Source organism: Mirounga leonina, unplaced genomic scaffold (assembly GCF_011800145.1).
Source record: "Mirounga leonina isolate KUSES-001 unplaced genomic scaffold, KU_Mleo_1.0 Mir_418, whole genome shotgun sequence".
NCBI lineage: Eukaryota > Metazoa > Chordata > Mammalia > Carnivora > Phocidae > Mirounga > Mirounga leonina.
Genome location: NW_023270739.1, coordinates 6,376,144 through 6,395,941, shown reverse-complemented (window position 1 = coordinate 6,395,941; position 19,798 = coordinate 6,376,144). Strand labels below are relative to the sequence as shown.

Below are 19,798 nucleotides of genomic sequence, written 5' to 3'. Positions count from 1 at the left end.
ATGGGCAGGCAGTATGGTGTAGGGGGGAAGAGCACTGAAGAGGGTGTCAGAAGCCCTGGGTTCTAGTCTTGGTTCTGCCACATTGTGCTGTGTGGTCCTGTGTAAGTCACTTGACCTCTCGGAGCTCTTCCCCATCTACACAAGCAAGAAGTCAGACTGGGTATTTTCATTCTTTTACATTATAGCTTTTACATTCTTCCACTATCTTGGGGGAGCTGGTGAGGACTCAGGGTGGGAAGCTGGAAGCCTTCAGCCCTCTCAGATGGGCAAGGGTGCCAGGCTGGGGCGGGGGTGATCCAGAAAAGCTGTTTTTTACAATCTGTGCATGAGGTTGGTCTGCCTTGCCCCTTGCCCTTGCCCCTGACTCTCTGGAGGCAGCTGCTGACCCTGACCCATGCCCGGCCAGATGCCATCTGCTGCCTACTCTCAGGATCTGCCCCTGGTTCCTAGGCAGCGTCAGTCTTGCCCCACCCGATCCACTTGGAATCACAGACCACCTCATGTTTGATCTGGAGAAATGACCAAAGCAAGGGCCTCAGCTCACAAATGAGGAAGGCCAAGCCAGAGAAGGCAGGGACTTACAGAAGGCCACACAGCAGGTGAGCAGCCGGGCTGGCTAGGAACCATGGGCTCCTTCTCATCCAGTGCTCTGTACACCACTCTGTGCTTCTCCCCTCTTTGCCCACTCGGTTTCTCCCTTCTTTCCCCAGAGGCTTCGGGGCCATGCAGAGGGATTAGGTAATGTGGCTATGCCATAACCTGGGTCCCCTGGGCACATGCCTCTCTCACAAGCTGCTCCCAGCCCAGGCTGAAGTGGCCCAGGCCCTGTCCTGGGCACGGAGGAGGAGAGGTGACCTGCCAGTTAGCACACATGTGGGTGGGCACAAGGGGTGACTATGGCCTTTTGGCCTCCCAGGGTCTTTGTCCCTCAGGCTGGAGCCGGGAAGGAGATGTCCTGGGAATTGAGGTGGGGGTGGGCCAGGCATGGAACCAACATTCAAACCACTGCACACAAAGAAACGAGGAAAGAGGAGGAAGAGAGAGGGTGCAGGAGGCTCCATCAAGATCCCCTTGCCCTTCACTGGCAACGGGTGGAAAGATGGAGGAGGGGTGAGTCTGAGTCTCCTATGTCTCTGTCATCCCTTTCTCAGCTGGGGGGACAGCTCTAGAGCTTGTTGTGGCCCTGAAGGGGAAGGGGCCAGGCCTGGTGCATGGGGGACAGGGGGGCAGACAGCCACGCCTGCCACTGAGATAGTGGGCCCTTCCTCCATACATGACCCCATGGGACATGCTGTTGAGATCAGTGGCATCAGACGTGGTGGATGGGCCAGGGTGGTGGGGGTAAGAGACCGCTCCAGTGTGATGCCGAGAGGGTGGACAGTGCTGTGGGCACTGCTATCACCCCCACCAGGCCCTGGACTCACCCCAGGCTTGACCTGTTGGCTTGAGCTGCTTGTCCCCATCCAAGTGGGGTTAGGGGACAGCCACTGCAGGGCAGGGCATTCTGGAGGTGTGGGTATAGGTGGGGGAAACAGGAGGCATGGCCAGGAGCAGGGCAGGAGGGAAGGCCAGTGTGTGGGTAGGCTGAGGAGGGAACGTATGCCCCCACCGTAAGGTCCCCAAAATGGCAGGCAAGGGAGGGACCCTGGATGAGGTGGCCCCTCATGCTTTGGCCCTCCCCTTGCAGACATCAAAGGTGGTCTTTTTTGCACCCCCGAAGGCCTCCACCAGCTTGTCTTCCCAGGGGAGGACGTTGCCCAGCAGCGGCCCGGTACAGTTGGCAATGCCCAGGACTTGGGCAGGTGTCAGGGCGTGGTCCCACAGGTTAAACTGGGCAATGTCACCCACGAAGGCCTGGGTGGCATCAAACCGACCGCCCAGAGTGTCCTGGGCCAAGAGAGCAGCAGAGAGAGGAGAGAGAGAGACATGGAGTGAGCCATCGGAAAAGACAGGCAGACAGACTCAATCAGGCCCCAGGTCCTGCTGAAGCCCCGCCCCTTAAAGTTCTAGCCCCGCCCCAAGCTTCCCCCTCTGTCCCCAAGTTTCCAGCCCCTTGGGCTGGTCACTGCTCATTCTGAGTCCCAGTTTGCCCATCTGCAGAATGGCTGGGTCAGACTGATCACTGCTGTGCTTCCAGGGTCCCTTTCCCTAACCCCTCCCTCCCAGGGGCCCTGGGTGAGTGTGATACCTACTCAGGCTTCAAGCCCCCATACTACCCTGAGCCTTACCTGCTCTTGGCCCAGGATAAGGATCCCATGAGGCTTGATGGGGTGCCAGGCGGCCAGGTTCTCACCGGAGCCCTGCAGCTCCCCGTCCTGGTAGGCAGACCACAGGCCATCCCTTGTGGTCCAGGCGATGCAGATGTGGTGCCAGCCATTGTCCTTCAGGCTCAGAGGCAGCTGGGCCACCTGGACATAGGTCCCGCAACCCCAGGTCAGAGGTGCCACAAGTCCCAAGGCTGGACCAGTGCGGTGGGGCCCAGAAGACCCGTGTCCTTTCCAGGGACTGAGCCAAGGTTTACCCTCCCCTTCCTCTCAACCCCATGTCTTTCTGAGCACTTTTTCCTCTTTCCCCACAACTTAACCAGGCAGCTTCTCTCAGAACACAAGGGACTATTCAGAATTGGTTTTTGAGTGTTTCCAGGTTCCTTATTCACCCCCTCACAGGCCTGTAAGGTCGTGTGGGGCAGGAGCCACATTTCACAGCCTTTGGACACCTCACACAGCGCCTGGCACATGGTTGGGCTCAAGGAGTACAAGCAGCCTTGGACTCAGAGGCTGGGCACTGGCGTCCAGCCCTGGCTCTGCCAACCAACCTCCTGTGGGACCTTGGGGAGGCTGCTCTTTCCTCCCTGGGCCTCAGTTCCTCATGCAAAGGATGCTAATGGTCAGGCAAAGGATGGCAAATATGTAGCCACCTCTGCCTCGTCTACCCAAGGCGGACATGGCTAATCAATCGTGAACCCAGGCTCAGCCCCGGGATCTTTCCTAAAACAGTGCTCTGGGAAGCCGCTGGTGATTGATTAGCTTTGGCCTGAGATGAGATGTACTTGCTGCCTGTGGATTTGGGACTCCCGAAGGGCTCATTCATCTCCAGAGTTCTGTGAGATCACACTTTAACACAACATTCTCTGAGGCCCACTTAGTGCCAGGCTTGTTCTGGACACTGGGGATGTGGATCTGGTCCTAGCTATAAATGAGCTGAGTCTGCAGGGGAGGGAAGAACTTCAGGGACAATATTATAAGGCAAAATAACAGGGGCCATTTGGGAGGTCCAGAGGAAGAGGCAGGTGTGGGACAGCAGACATGGTATTCAAACACCTCTGGAAGGACAATGGATCTGACTGTTCCACTGCAAGTCAAAGCAAAGTGGGGGCACAGCAGGAGCAAAGGCTAAGAGGCTGGAATAAAAGGGGAACTGAGTAACCTGTGAGGCTGACGTTTAAAAAGACGCTAGAGTTCCTGGAATAGGGCCGTGCTGTGCCCTGTCCAGGGTGCTGAATCCTTTCTGCTGAGCGCGGAGTGCTGAGCTTGGGCAGGGCCAAGGATGGCAGCCAGGGGGTGTGTGAAGGGGACATGGTAGCAGGATCTAGATGTACTCCAGCTACCCCAGCCTTTCCTAGAACCTGCTGGTCTACAAGAGAAACTCACTGTCCCCTGGGCCCATCTCCTTCCTCCTCCTCCTCCTCCAGGACACCCATGAAAGACACCTCCTGCTGAGCTTGCTTCTGATGGGTGACAGTCACTTCCTAGCAGCTCTAAGTGGCTGTGGGCTGGTCATAGGTGGGTGTGATACGTGGTGTCTGCATCTCCGGGGGGGAGGTCTCAAAAGACCACCATGCCTGCCAATCCCAAAGCAATATGGCAGGTAGAGGAGGATACTGGGGAGAATGAGGATGATAAAACACTCCTCTTCTCCTGCTCAATCACATGCCACTCCCACACCACTCCCCCATGTCCTTGTCCGGATGTCACCAATGACAAGGTGAGTGGGGGCTGGGCGGCCCAGGCATGGGGAAGATGGGTGGCCCAAGGGCAGAACAAGGGCACCAGCCTACTCTCCAGGTGAGGGGAGGGGCAGAGGGGCTGGCCGCAGGGGAGGAGGGGGGGCGAGGAGTCCACCAGCGCTCCCTCCCTAGGTAGGTCCCTGGGCCTCATTTGCTTCTCCTCTTGTCCAGGAGAAGGAGCAGGGCCCTGGGACAAACCCTTCCAGCCCTGCTCCTGCAGCTGGGTCACTGGGGAAGCCCCATGGGCCTCCTCTGTAAATGGAGACGCCATCACTGACAGCCTCTCTTGGATACAAGCCCCTCTTCAGCCAGCCCCAGGTCTGGCTTGTCTTTGTATCCCCAGAACCCAGCCTGGCACCCAGTAGGCATTTCCTGTGTCCTGAAGCTGCCGAGCAGGGGAATGGAAAGGGCCCACATGCTTGGGACCCAGCCCAGTGCAGGTGCTCCTGGAAGGGTAACCCCGTCCCCCACTTTCTTCCCACTCCGCCCAGCCCCCACTCACCTTGTCATTGATCAGCAGTTCCATGGGGTCGTGGCCCGCCTCCAGCAGCACAATCTCATTGGCCTGCCCGGGCACCGAGTAGGAGAAGGGCGTGCCCTGGCCACTGCCCCCCGACCTGGAGCGCAGCCACATGCAGACGGTGAAGGCGTAGAGCTCAGGCAGTGCCTTCCGCACACGGGCGTACATGTAGTTGTTGCGGATGGGGATGCTGATCTTGAAGGCATCTGGGGGGCTGTAGGCTGAGGACCCTGAGGGGAGTGGGCAAGGCGGACATGGTGGGGGTCAGTGGACACTGATGGGGGGGCGGGGCAGACTCTAGGATGAAGGCTCCTAGTCCCTGGGCATCTGCCATGTGCCAGGTGCCTTCATGGACCTCTCTACCCTGCCTCTGTGTTGATGGGTGTGGTTAAAGCACAAGGGCTCTGGACCTGAGACGTCCTGCGTTCAAATCCTGCCTCCACACTTTCCAGCCACGTGACATCCCACAAGTTCAACGTCACCTCTCCAGCCCGGGTTTGCTCAGTTAAATGACATAAATAAGATTTCCTCCCTCCCAGGCTTGTGTGAGGGCCGAGCGGGACAAACTACATAAAGGGCCTGGCCTATAATAAATGCTCAACAAACCTGAGCTGTGGCAATGATCATTTTTCTGAGTTCTTTGCCTATTTATTTAATAACCACTACACAGAACCTTCTACCTGGCAGGCACTGTTCTAAAGGCTTTCACATCATTCTTGTGACAACCCCATGAGGTAGCCACTATTATAATCCTCATTTCACAGATGAGGAAGCCTTGGTGCAGAGATTAAGTCATATTCTCAAGGCCACACAGCTGGTCAGCGGCAGAGCTGCCATCCGAACAAGACCATCTTGGGACTCCTTGGTGTCCAGGGTGCCTTCCTGTGCAGAGTTTCAGGGATTCTATGTCTTGAGTATCAGAGGGCTTTCTGCAGGGGTAGACTAGAGAGTCACCAAGGCCAGGGGGTAACACCTACCACACCCACCTCTAGGGTAGGACGCCCCCTTCTCTAGCTGCTTGTTGAGGGCTGGGGTTAGGGGGTTGGGGCTGGGAATGGTGGACCTGGGTTCCCAGGTCTGGTTGGGGCTTGGGGTGAAGGCTGATGTGCTGATGCAACATGGTAAGAGAGGAAGGGACTCAGTGCCCCTTGAAACCCCTTTCATAGATGAGGAAGTTGAGTCCCAAGAAGGGACACAACTTGCTCACAGGCACACAGACATCCAGCCTAGCTGTCTGCCTCCTCTCTGCTCTGCAGCTTCTGGAGGGCTGTGTCCCCCAATCCCTTAGAATATGCAGTACAGGGGGCCAGTGGCAGGACCGAGGAGGGGTGAGTTTGCCTTTCTTATCTCTGTGCTCCAGCCAGGAGGCGAGCCCTGAAACCCACTGGGCCATGTCTCGCCTCCTGCCTTGCCCCTGCTCTGGCCCCTCCACTCCAAAACTGACTGGCTCTCTCCCTCTGCCTTCAGCGACTAGGCTGAGGCTCGCCTCCTTCAGGAAGCCTCTTGGATTTCCTTCTCCTGAACTCACGTCCCACATCTAAGCCAGTCACTGATTATTGCTCATGATTTCCCCTGGTATCCCTAACTTGTCTGTAAGCCTCTTAAGGGTGGTCCTCACAAGGTTTCAAAGACGAAAGGTCCCTGAGAGCTCAGGAGTCCTAGATCCCCACATTTCAGATGAGAAAAATGAGGCCTGGGGAAAGGAAGCAAAATTCCAAAGTAAGCCAGTGACAGCTGTGGAGCCAGGAGCCAGGGCTCCTGATGCTCAGTCCTGAGCACCGTCCATGACAGCACGTTTCTCTGACTCCTGGCACTGCAAGGCCCAGTTGCTAAGCAAGGAGCAAAATTCTGATTCACAGATTTTGTGGGGTGGTTAAATGCATGGACTTTGGAAAAGTCCAAACCTCAGACCTGGTTTGAGGTCCAGATCCACTACTCACTGGCTGTGTGATGCTGGGCCTCAGTCGCTTGACCTCTCTGAGCCTCAGTGTCCTCATCTGTGAAATGGGACTAACAGTACCAGCCCCATGTGGTTTGTGAAGATTAAACCAGCTGACTTGTCAAGTCCTTAGCCCACTCCCAGAACGTAAGGCCCAGAAAATGTTAACTGTTAAGAAAAATAATGATATTCCGGGCGCCTGGGTGGCTCAGTTGGTTAAGCAACTGCCTTCGGCTCAGGTCATGATCCTGGAGTCCCTGGATCGAGTCCCGCATCGGGCTCCCTGCTCGGCAGGGAGTCTGCTTCTCCCTCTGACCCTCCTCCCTCTCATGCTCTCTGTCTCTCATTCTCTCTCTCAAATAAATAAATAAAATCTTAAAAAAAAAAAAAAAGAAAAATAATGATATTCCCCAATTATTCTCTCCCTCTTGGGTTTCGCAGCCCCCTCTCCACTGTCCCATCTAGCTTTAGCCTCTGGAGAGCACAAAAATGTTTTTGAGTGAATCTGCCTCCTTGAAGACCCATCTGGGAAAGTGCCCTCTGCTGGGCCCTGGACCCACCATGTTCCAGTCCAGCCACGCGGTCCTGCAGCGCATCCAGCTCCTTTTCCACCTCCTGCCGCTGCCGCTGGCTGTTGTGACTGAGAGCCACTCGCTCCTTCTCCAGGGCCAGTACCTTGGCCAGCAGCTGCCCCTCTAGTTCGTCCATCTTGGTGTTCAGGGCAGTGGGCACCGCGGGTGCAGGGGCTGGGGCCGCTGAGAAGTTCACACGGGCTGGGAGCTCCTGCTGCTTACAGGGCAGAAGAAACGGCATGTGAGGTCGCTTGGAGGGTGAAAGGAAAGAGACACAGGGCTCAGAGATGAGCCGTCGGGTGACCCCAGGTGAGCCTCAGCTTCCCCAAAGGCAAATGGGGATGGCGATATCAAATTCAGGCAACACATGTTCAACGAAAGAGCAGGTTCTTTCCACTGCCGGTGTCTGATGGTAAGCTGAAAGCAGGCTGGGTCTACCCTCAAGAACATCTCAGCCTATGGTGGGGTGGAGGTGGGGGGCTGGCAGTGGAGAGCTCTAGAAGCTCCCCTGGGTGGTTCTCACATTGCAGTCAGGGTTGAGAGCCACGGCTGAGTCCTTCATAACTGAAAGCTGTATGCTGACAGGTTCTTGAAGGGGTGGATTGTCTTAGTCTTCACTCATTCGCTCGCCAGGCTTCTCAAAATGGTGCAAAGCTCTGTGTGGGCACTGAGCAGATGCAGAGGCACAAACCAGGGGCTTCTGGAATAGGGCTGCAATGGCGCCTTAGTCAGAAAACCCAGGGCTCAAATCCAGCTCCAGAATCAATCTGCTGTGTGACCCTGGGCAAATGCCTCCACTTCTCTGAACCCGTTTCCCCACATGCAACAGGGTAGAACTGTACCTATTTAGAAGGGGGGTTGGGGGATGGCTAAGTAGTAAATGCCAATGAACAGAGCCTGGTTATTGCAATTACTGCCCAGGGCAGAGTGATCCAAGCTGGTCTCTGACACCCTCATCCTGCCCAGGATTTTTTAGAGCCTCCCTTTTGCTGCCTTATGACCCCAGCGGGCAGAAGAATTGGAGCAGGGCCCCAGGGAGGGGGGCTCTCCTCCCCCTCTCCTGCTGGAAGAAGCCCTTCTGGGGTGGAAGAAGGCAGGCGAGGCCACAAGTCCAGACTCTGGGAGGGGTAGTCTCTGGCAGACATTAATAATTCATTGAGCTTCTAGGAGCCAAATTAGACCTTCCCTATCTCCTTGGCTTCCTCCACACTCCCCAAGGGCCCGAGCAGCTCCTGCTCAGTCAGCCCTGGGCCTTGCCGGCAGCCTTAGCCCCAGGCCTGAGCTCACTGAATTCTTACGATACCTTCACTGAGCAAGGAATAATCAGAGAGCACCTACTATGGGTTGGGCCCTGCACCCGGTGCTGAAGATACTGCTGAGGGCAAAACAGAAAACCAAGAGCACGGCCTAACATTTCCTGAGTGCCCTGTGCCTCGCAGGATGGCCCCTCGGCTTGGAGCGAGTACAGGATACCCCTCCTGAGCCTCATTGGCCCAGCCCTGGCCCTGTGGTCATTTGCTGGGTGAGACTGGGCAGATTCCTTCTCCTCGAGGTGCGTGTCTTCTAGCTGTGTGATGAGCAGATAAATGGATGTCCTGCCTCAAAGTGCTGGAGGGTGGGGCGGGGAGGCCAGCGCCTGAGAGAAGCTGCCATGACCTCATGCTGGGGAGTTGGAGGGACTGACACCCCCCCTCGGGAGTGGGAGCAGGGGGGCTAACTTCTTTGGTGTCATTTTTCCTCATCTACAAAATGAGGGCTTGGAATGCCCAGCTTGCAGACCTGTGGTCAGGATTAAATGGTGGTGTTCAGGACAAGAGCCTGGACAAAAGCTGGACCACAGTGGGCCACTTTTTTTTTTTACATTTATTTATTTATTTTGGGGGGGGGCATGAGCAGGAGGGGCAGAGGGAGAGGGAGAGAGAATCTCAAGCAGACTCCCCACTGAGCACAGAGCCTGATGCAGGGCTCAATCTCATGACCCTGAGATCACGACCTGAGCTAAAGCCAAGAGTTGGACGTTTAATCAACTGAGCCACCCAGACGCCCCCACAGCGGGCCACCTTTATCCCCCACCACATCCCACCTAAGAGGGCACAGCCACCCATCCATGCAACCGCCTCCTTGGCCCCCCAGGCTGGGGCGCAGGCCAAGTGCGGTGGGTGGGGCATGGACTAATGAGCAGCTCTGGACAGCTGGCCCCACCCCTGTTACACTAACCTCCGATACCCTATCGGAGGGCTCCTTCTAACTCCCTGGGTGCCTACGAATCCTAACTCTGGCTAAACACAAAGCCTCAGTTTCCTCTTCTGTGAAACAGGGACAACAGGTCCTGCTCTGTCCATCCCCAGGACAGATGTAAGGATGGAAGAGTTGAAGTAACAGGCCCTCCTGGACAATAAAAGCAGAATGCAAACTGTGAGCCTTGAACCATCAGCCAACGAAGAGCTGGCTACCTCCAGAATCTTCCCTTGGCCACGAAAGCCCATGGAGTACCCACTGCACTTAAAGTGGCTGAACGTTCAGTAAATCTTGGGCTGAGGCAATTAGCTCATAGAATGCATCCCATCTCAGTGCCAGCAGGGCCACGGCTGAGTCTCCTGGGCTCTGGCACCCTTTATCCTCCGTTTCCCTCTTTGCATGGGGCCAAGCTTGACAGGAAGGCCACACGTCTGAATGAGACAGGGTGCCAGGCCTGTCCTTGGCCCTGCACGTGTATTTACTCACCAATCCTCACAGCCACTCATTTTGCTTGGTACTCGTAGTGCTCCCATTTCACAGATCGGGGAACTGAGGCAGAAGCCCTTTTGAATTTCCTACAGCAATGGGGCTGGGCAAAGCTGACACCTCTAGAGCTCTCGAGCAAAGCGTCCTCCTCCCTCAGAGGAGGAACAGGACGTCTAGTGCTATTTACACAGACGCCGTGGCGAGGAGAAGCCATGCACGCTGAGCGAGGCGGGCGTGCAAGCTGTTCTTTTGTAGGAGCCACCAGCTCTGTTGCCGGCAGGAGGGCTAGGGAGGAGGTGGGCTCTGCAGATCGTGTGTGGCCCCCTCCCCACCCCAGTGTCTGAATCAGAAGAACATGACTCCCCCCCCCCACTTTCCCATCTGCTGCGGGCGCAGGCTGTGCCGCGTGGGCTCCTGGCTAATGCCAACTGGGCCCCTAGCCCAAGATGGGGGGAGGGGTGATGATGCCATCACCCCCACTCAGGTCCCGACGAGGCAGGGAGAGGGGGGCTCCGAACCCACAGACTGTTGTGCTGGGAGTCTGGGTGGGGTTCGGCGTGAGTATACGGGCCCTGAGCCAGAGCCCGGGGTCCTAGCCCGGCTCAGCACGAACGTGCTGGGCTCATTAGCCCTCAGGAACAAAAATACGACAGCGGCTCCTGTCCTCATCGTCGCGTACCACATGCCAGGTCCTGCACCGGGGAAGTCTGTGCGCACATTTCACAACCCCTCTCGACGATCGGGGGAGGTGAGGAGGCCCACTTTACAGATGAGGGAACTGAGGCGGTGAGCTGAAGTTTCAGGAACCCCAGCCCAGGCCCTTCGGGTTCCAGAAGCTGTTCGCCTTCTTCCGTCCTTCCCTCACAGTGTGGGTCTCATTCTGCCAAGTGGGCAGAGTGCTGGCTGCCCTGCCTGCCTGGGGGGCCAGTGGAAGAGGTTCCGGTGGCCATGAAGAGGCTGGGAGGGTGCGGCGGGCTGTCACACTGCAGTGGGGGGAGGGGGCGGCCTCACTGAGGGACCCGGAGAGCAGGGACCTGCCTAGGGAGGGTGGCTCGGAAGCTGGGAGGATGTGGGGAGGACCCAACCACCTCGTCCCCAGGTGGAGTCTGCTCCTTTCCTTCGGGGAGCAGAGGGAGGGTGCCGGACCTCAGCACCCAGCTCATCCCCCGCCCCCAGGACAGCACAGGGCCCAACTCTGGGGGTGGTGAGCAGGGTGGAGGAAGAGAGGCTTCATGGCGGCACTGTGGGTGCGGTCTCCTCACCTCCCCACCTGACCACCCCCAAGTCCAGTGGGAATCTGCTGGGCTCACAGCTGGGTTCCACCCGCCTAGTGACCTCGTGTACAGCTGCGGTGCCTCAGTTTCCCCAGCGAAAAGGGTGCAGCAATATCTCATCACACTGTAGTGAGAAGTGAGTTATATACTGTCCTGAGGGCGGAGCAGGCCCGGGAGGCGCTTGGTGTCCATTCTTATTGCCACTACTTAAATAGCTCTTGAAGGAGCCCATCCTTCTTCAACTCCAACCATAAACCTTTTTGTTTAATCATTATATTGAGAGAAAAAGCAGATTACAGAAGAACAGTTGGATACCATTTGTATAAAGTTGCAAAGATTCAAAACTAGATCATGTATTCGTAAAAAGCAGGCAGAAACACACAGGGAGAGATGAATACAAATTCGGGGCAGTGGTGACCCCCTCTTGAGGGCTGGTGGAGCTGGGAGGCTCTGAAGGGCATGAGCTGATTGCAAACGTTCTGGGTCTTGAGTCTGGGTCCCCACCCGGATGGCATTCTTTATACTTTTGTGTATGTCTGAGATACTCCGCAATGACTTTCTTTAAAAAAACAGGGAGAAATCTAAAAGCAGAGTTTCTGAGGGTAGAATCTAAACCTGAATCTTTTTTTTTTTTTTTAATATTTATTTGTCAGAGAGAGCACAAGCAGGGGGAGCGGCAGGCAGAGGGAGAAGCAGACTCCCCGCTGAGCAGGGAGCCCGATGCGGGGCTCGATCCCAGGACCCTGGGATCATGACCCGAGCCGAAGGCAGTTGCTTAACCGACTGAGCCACCCAGGCGTCCCTAAACCTGAATCTTAATGGTAGCCTCACTTGGGTCGTCTGGGCCTCCCTAGTCCAGGCCCCGGTCACCTGGGCCCCTACACTGGCCCTTCTCCACCAGGGGCAGCTGCCTAACTGCTAAACCAACCGCCTTGCTTAAAATCCTTCAATAGCTCCCCTCCCCCACCCGTAAAGTCCCAGCCCCTCTGATCTCAGCCGTCACTACCCACCCCTGTAAGCTACACTTCCTTTCCACCTAGAGTCCCCAACTGCCCCTGGCTCCCTTCTCCCAGGGCCTCCGTACATGCTGTTCCTTCTGCTAAGAACACACTTCCTGCTCCAGCCTCACCTCCCCTGGCCAATGCCGGCTCCCCCTCCAGAGGGCAGCTTTCCCCGACCCCTGATCTAAGATGCTCCGCAGGGAGAGGAGAGAGGGCTTCTTCCCTCGGTCCCTCCCTCCCTCATTCATCCTCGCGTCCACACAGGCTGTGACAACTCGATGTCGCGAGTTCAGGCACGACTCTCACATCAGACAGGTCCGCATCATTTCCAGGGTCCCGACTTCCTAGGTCTGTGCGCGCATTTCACAACCTCTCTCGACAATCTGGGGAAGTGAGGAGGCCCACCTTACAGATGAGGGAACTGAGGCGGCGAGCTGAAGTTTCAGGAGCCCCAGCAAGCTGCTCAACTCCTGGGACCGTTGGTTTCCTCAACTGTAAAATGGGGATAATAATGGTCTCTACGTTTTGGAATATAATTAATGACCAAATGAAGGAACGTGTGTGAGGGCTGCATACGCTGATAAATAGGTATAACCAGGAGTAGCATTCGCGTCTACTGAGGGGCGGGAGGGCACAGGGAGTGGTAACCGTGCGGGCGGCGGAGGCCAGCCTGATGCTTGGTCCTGGGCCCGCAAGGCCGATTTGGAACTGTAACCAAAAGTTTGTCTAAATGGGTGTCCGTGCAGCGGGGGTGCCAGGTCAGGGCGCTCCGTGTGTGGCGAGGCAAGGAGAAGGCTCTCTGAGCATCTGTCCATCCTCCCTCTTGGGCTCAGAGGCCCCAGAGTAAGTGACAGGATACCCCAAGCCCCGGGCCCCCTTGCCTCTCCCTTCAAGTATTCCCCATCCAGCTGCCGCACTGAGGCGGCCACAGAATTCCCTCTAAGGTCCTGCTTGCCCACATACTTCCGGGCCCTAGCCAAAAATCTGCAGCAAAGACTGCCCTCTACCCCTCTACCCCACAGCCCATTTTTATAGAAAATCCTGGCTGTGAGCTTAGCTCAGCTTCTGCTGTACTGTGTGACCTCGGGCAAGTTACTCAGCTTCTCTGAGCCTCAGCTTCCCCTGGAGTCAAATGAGGGGTATGTGGGGGGCACAGAAGTGCTTCCACTTTGGGTTGGTTGTCTCAGTCCCTGTCCCCAGAGTTCTATGGGGACCACGGGCCCTAGACTGTCCTCGGGAAACCCCACCACATTTTCACTTGGTGAGGAGCACCAACCCCTGACCTCTTTCCACCTCCCACAGGCAAGGACTTCACAAAATGGCCAATGAACATAAGAAAAGGTGTTCCAAAGCATGAGTCATCAGAGATATACAAGTTAAAACCACAGTGAGTTCACTGCACGCCCACCAGAACGGGGAGGGTTTTAAAAATAACCATACCAAGGCTGGCAAGTTTCACACACAGGTGGGCATGCCGACGCTTACTGCCACTTTGGAAAAGTGTTTGGCATCACCTCCTAACGCTAAATAAATGTCTCTCCCGGGACCCAGACACCCACTCCTGGGGATGCAGCCAGGAGAAATGAGGGCTTATCGCCACCAAAAGATGTCACAAGAATGTTCGCGGCAGCCTCATTTGTAATAACGCCAAGCCAGAAACAACACAAATGTCCATCCATAGAGGAAGGGTAAGTAAACTTAGGCATATCCATATGTTGAAACACTACACAGTGTGGAAAAATAACACATCCCCGATACATGCCCTGCGATCAAATGTCAGACAAACAAAACACACACAGACACAACAGGGTGCGGCTGTCTGAGAACGGTCATATGAAGTTCAAACACAGACCACATCTGTGGTGACAGAAGCCGGGAGAGTGGTGCCTCTGGGGAAGAAGGGACTTTAGGGGTCACAAAGGAGCCTTTGGGGGGCACTGGGAATGTCCTCTTCTTGATCTGGGTGGTGCTCTCATGCATGTATCCATACGCGAATTTTCACTGAACTGTACACTTAAGATTTATGTGTTTTATACGCAAGATATATGAGCTCTTACATATCTGGAATGTAAGATATACCTCAAAAAAAGAAAATCCCCCAGGTAAGGCCCTGACTTCTCCCAAGCAGGCTTGGAAGGGCAGGACGGGCCTCTCTTGGGGGAAGGACTGCCAGAGATGAGAGGCCCAGTGCCCAGGATGACAGGACAAGAGGGACCCTCCCGGGGTCCTGCCCCTCCCCTTCCCCACCTGTCAGATAGGTAAGTGGGGGTTAAGGGCTTCCCAGTATGTGCACCCCACCTGGAGATGGGGCGAGGCCAGCCACAGCGTCTGCAGGTGGCTGGTGGGCACTGAGGTTCCACATCCTCAACGGGCAGAACCTCTCTCATTGCACCCTGCCAGCCCCCTCCACAGCCAAAGAGGCAGGGTGAGGGGAACCAGCCCCCACCAAGCAGAAGCTGCCAGAATGCGCAGCAATGGAGGAGAAAAGCAAAAGCAACCAACAGACTTTAGAAAAGGCACCAGGAGCTTCTCTACACCACTGTGTTTATCTGCAGATTTCCCTCAGAAACTGGAGGTGTGGGAGTGGGTGGCTGGGGGCCCGGCTGGGGCCATGGACACATGTAACCCCGCCCCCCCCCACAATTCCTAAGCAGGACGCATCTGCCCAAGAACTCCCAATTTAGAGCCCAAAGGGCCAGGACCAAATCCAGCCCCTTCTTGCACCCATTTTACAGATAAGAAAACAGAAAAAAAACTGAGGGAGGTGAAGAGCTTAAAATCACAAGAACTCCACTTTATGCCACCAGCCAGCCTATTTCAGAGAATATTTAGAACTGGAAGGTGTTTAGAGAACATCTGGCTCACCATATCATTTTATGGAGTGGAAACCGAAGCCAGGGGTGGGGGTGGGGTGGTGTGCCTGGCCCTGGTTCCTCTAGAGTCTCAGGTCCTCCATGTCCCTATCCGGAAGATGCAGACGCATACAGCCCAATTCCCAGGGCTGAAGACTGATAAGCTAATAAATACTATTTGTTATCTATTATCAGCAAAGCTCCCATGTGAGCCTTCTGATGATCCTGCCAGCCAGCAGGACAAGCCTTTGAGGACTGGCCCTCATCATTCTTGTTCCGGGTGCGCAGAGGCAGAAATGGCCCAGGACCACATCCAGCACCAGGCACTGCCCTCATCTGTCTTTCTCACTCTCCTGAAGCTAGTTGAGGTCTGACCTTTCCAGGTGGATCTAGAGAAAATAATGGAGCACAAGGAAGGACTCTGGAGCCAGACACACCGACAGGGTCAAATCCAGGCCCCATTTCTGTGTGACCTTGGGCCAATGTCTTAACCCCTTTGAATGTTGGGTTTTTTTCATCTGTAAAAGAGGAATAAAATTGTTACCTCCCTCATGGAGATTTTATGAGGATTAAATGAGAGAACGCGCAGTGCTCGGTGAGTGTGAGCTGTAATTGTTATCAAGCCCAGGGTCCCCTGTGACCATCATCAGAGTGTTCCTTACCCCTGTCTTCCCACTCCAAGACGGGGGTAGGCAACCAGCTTGCCAGGCCGGGTTAGGGATGTGGTTTCAGTCAAAGAACTTCTGATTAAATCAATCTTAAAGTTTCATTTACACATTATTAAATTAATGCAAAAATTGGAACACTGGAACATGCATATACGGCTGGTTGCCATATAAATGGTTCAACCCTTTTGTAAAGTGGTTCTTGGCCACAGCCATAAAAGATCAATATCCTCTGACCCAGTAATACCACTCTTGGGACTCCAGCCTAAAGAAATAATTCAAGAGACTTAAAAAGAAAAAAAAACAAACAAACCCAAACAACTATCTGCATGAAACTGATCCTGCAATGAGCATCTAGGAGAAAAATAATTAGGAACAACCTACATCTCCAGTAACAAGAGACGATCGGAGGATTGATGGATGATAGAGTCAGAGATGGATTCCAGTGTATTATGGCCATCATTAAAATGGTAATTACCAGCAACCAGTAACTCTGGAATAATGTCTACCTCTGGAGAAAGGACCGAGAGGGGCCAAACAAAACAAAACAAAACAAAACAAAACAAAAAACGGAGACAATGGTGGGATTAAATGCGATTTCTCCCCCCCAAAACACCTTTTGACTTTTTTCAATTAACAGCAACAACAATAACAAAAATAAAAACACAGGAAGGAAGACAATTTCTCCTAAGCCCACAAGTGTGGCTCTCACTTGAGGCCTCAGGGGGAGGCCTGGGCCAGTGTGAACTTCCCTCCCCTTTGGTGGAAGGCCGATGGGGTGAGGGAGGAGGTGATGCAGAGATGTGCCAAGTGGAGACAGGCAGGGATGTGCCCAGGGTTATGGGAGCAGGATTGGGGCTAGGAAAAAGACAGTGTGTGATTAGGGAGGGCCTCTGGGAGGTGGTGTCCTCAGAGCAGACTCCTAGATGATGAGTATGGATACTCTGGGGGTAATCTGGGCAGAGGCAAGGAGGAACTGGGAGTTGGGCCAGCTCTGAAAAGACAGCCTGGGAGCAGTCTGGGGAGTTTGCACCACAAGGAAGCCCCATGAAGGGCTTAAGGAAGATCCCTGGGGCTGCCTGGAGGAAGATGGGTGGAGGGGTGTGTCTGGTGGGTTGAGGAGGCTGCTGCAAGCATCCAGAGAGATGAGGTCGACTGGACGGAGGAGGGTAGGGGAGGAGCTTCTCAGAACACACATGAAAAGCAGGCTGGCGGAGGACCTGAGTTCAGGTTGGGGCACCATGAGGGCAGGGGGCTGGTGCGATGTCCAGAGGGATGTGCTCAGGAAGCAGTTGGATCTATCGGTCTGGAGCTCGGGAGAGAAACCTGGGCTGGACTAAGTTGGTTGGGGCACCACAGTAGAACATGTGTTGGAAGCTGCAGGGTGTGGCTGAGTTCACCCAGGGAAAGTGAAAGGAGAGCCAGGCGGGCGCAACCATTAAAGGAGGAGGACCCCAAAAGGGGACACAGAAGCAGAGAGGGAGAAAGAGCAGGTAAGAGGTGTCTAGAAGCCAAGGGCACGGAAGTCTGTAGGAGAGAGGGAGGGATGGGGTCAGATGTTGGAGAGGCATTCAGCAAGATAAGGACTGAATTATTCCTGTTCAATTGATCAACTCCGGTGACGTCCCCAGAGCACGTTCAGTGTGCCATAAAGGGAGAGAGGGAGGGACGAGGAAACAGACCTTGGGAATCCGGGGGCTTCCTTTTGAGGATACTGGATGAAAAGAGAGGGGAGGAAGTAGGTAGCGGCTACAGGACGCACGCAGTCGCACGGAGATCAGTAGTCTGACCGCCCGACTGGACTGTCAGGGTCCAGACCCCAGCTGCTGCGAGGCCCAGAAGGCAGACCTGGTGGGCAAGCAGAGCCCCGCCCCGCCCTTCTTCCTCCAGGTCCACTGCGCTCCGAAAGCAGGAGGGCTATGTGCAGGGAAGCCAGGGCTCTCCCAACCCGGGAGGCCGATCTGGTGCCAAATCCCAGCCGCCAGGATCCCCGCCCCGCCCCCCAACCTCAGCAGGCTAACTGGAGGGGAGCCCACCCTGCCGAATGCACAGGTGCTGGGGAACAGGTCCAGGGCAAGCCCAGCTCTGCCAACCGCAGACGTGGGAGGCACCACAGGTGCCATCTGGGTGTGGAGGCAGGGGCTAGGGCAGGCAAGAGGAAGTTTACTGAAAACCACAACTTTTTTTTTTTTTTACGTTAATAAACTCTTTTTCCTACAAGAGGGGGGTTTGTTCCCATTTTTATTTCTGGCTACTTAAAAAATTAGCAATATTATAGCTTAACGACAAAAAGAGCAACCACTCACTCACACTGACGGAGCACATCACTGCTCTACGCTGTTCTGGGCCATTCGCAAAGACTAACTCACTCAGTCTTCCCAACAGCCCAGCGAGGTAGGTGTTGTTATTGTCCCCATTTCACAGGTGAGGAAACTGAGGCTCCCCTGCACTGTTGAATTTCAGCGTTCCCCTGATTATCTTCCTGCTCTTGGCTCTCTCATCCTAGAAATGCCCCAGAGCCGAAGTAGGAAAAGGGGATGCTGCTGGCCTGGCAGACAAGCCTCCTGGGCGTTCCTCCTGCAGCTGCCACTCACCTAGGAGGGCCCTGAGCCCCCGGTTTCCTCACAGGTAAGGTGAGAGGGTTGGCTGTGATGACGGCCTGGCTGCACTCTGACCCCCGGGGGGGGCGGTGGGTGCTGACACGAGCACAGACTTTCTGGAAGGCTGCTGGGCCATGGCCATGGCCAACCTTCCCCACAGGCCTTGTCTCTGCTGTCAGGCCAGAGGTTGATGTGAGGGAGCCATGAGGAGGGGGAGTCCCTACATTTCCTTTCCTCCGGGCTCTCCTCCCTCTGCCTTTGCCGGCTCTGCTAGGTTGGGGGAAAATATGAAAATATGAAAGGGGGCTTTGGCCTCTCTCTCTCCCCCACCTCTTTCCACAGACTCAGTTTTGTTGCTAACCCCCTTCCCTGCCATCTGGAAATCATGGATGGCTACGGGTGGTCAGTGTCTTGCAGACATCCGTCCTTCCAAGTCTGCCCAGCTCCCCCAGGGAGGTAGGGGTCTGGCAACCTCAAAGGAGAAATTGGCCAGGGACCACACCACAGCCAATAGCAGACTCCCCCTCTTAGACCCCCTGTCTTTGACCTGAGCCAGGGACGGCCGAAGAAGGTGTCCACCCGCGGGAGGCCCTATTCTCCAGTCAGTCCCCACCCAGAGCTGCTGGCTTCCACGTACTGGGGGCTGGGCCAGCACCATCTAAGCCGCTGCCCTGGGGTCCGTGGCCTGAGGCCGAGTGGGGGATATGGAGATGGGCAGCGCTGAGGGGCACCCGGATTTGGCTTATGGGACATTCTGTTCCCTGCTCTTCAGCAGGACAGCAGATTCCCGAGTCCCTTGGACAGCGCCTCCTTTCTCCCTCCCGACCTTAGGAAGCGAGTGGGACTGGTGCTGCTCTGGGGGTGTCTGGAAGAAACGAATGAAACGGACATTTAACGAGGTCCTAGTACGTGCCAACCATTTTCACATACCTACATTTTAGTAAATCCTCACTACGAGTGGACCCTGTGACGCCCGTTGCACAGATGCGCAAACTGGGGCTTGCCCCAGAGGTGGCTGGAGGGAAAGGCGAGGGGGACGAGCCTTTCCCGCGCGCGCCCCGGGCCAGCGTCTCAGTGGCGGCAGGCACCGGCCTCCCCTTTCCTCCCGGGGCCGCCCCTCCCACAGCCCCGGCCCGCGCCCGACGGCGCGCGGCGCTCACCTCGATGCGGTCCAGGCGGTCCCGGAGGGCGCGCACGGCGTCCTCCAGCTCCAGGATGAGCGCCGGCGAGTCCCAGGGCCCGTCGGCCATGGCGTCGCGGCGGGGCCCGGCGTCCTGGAGGCCGCGCGGCAGGCCGCTCTCGCAGCGGCCCAGCTTGCCGGTGAGCTCGCGGATGGTGTCCTGGTCGGCGCGGATGCGCGCCTCCTGCTGCAGCGCCGTCTGGCGCAGCTGCTCGGCCGTGCTCTGCAGCAGCAGCAGCTCCTCGCGCTCGCCGGCCGCCGCGTCGCCCTGCTCGGCCCCCGACGGGCAGGCGGCCGCCAGCGGCGTGCAGAGGAAGCGGCTGAAGAGGGGCGCGGGCGGCAGCGGGTGCGCGCTGGCCGCCGGCGCCCCGGGCAGCGCGGGGGGCCCGGCCGAGCCGCCGGCGCCGTGCAGCGCGCTCAGACTGCGCTGCGGGCCCGGGGACGCGGCGGCGGCGGCGGCGGCCG

The 19,798-nt window shown here is 56.2% G+C and overlaps 1 protein-coding gene across 1 annotated transcript; it reads right to left on the bottom strand.

Annotated features, from left to right (window-relative positions):
* Window positions 1-1,457: 1,457 nt before the first annotated feature.
* Window positions 1,458-19,796, bottom strand: NPTXR (neuronal pentraxin receptor; the record flags this gene model as incomplete). The annotated part of the gene is made up of 5 exons (XM_034987238.1): window positions 1,458-1,887; window positions 2,229-2,408; window positions 4,509-4,756; window positions 7,026-7,251; window positions 19,314-19,796. Coding segments are annotated over 5 exons (1,362 nt in total), but the record flags the coding sequence as incomplete, so codon positions are not given.
* Between the last annotated feature and the right edge of the window lie 2 nt (window positions 19,797-19,798).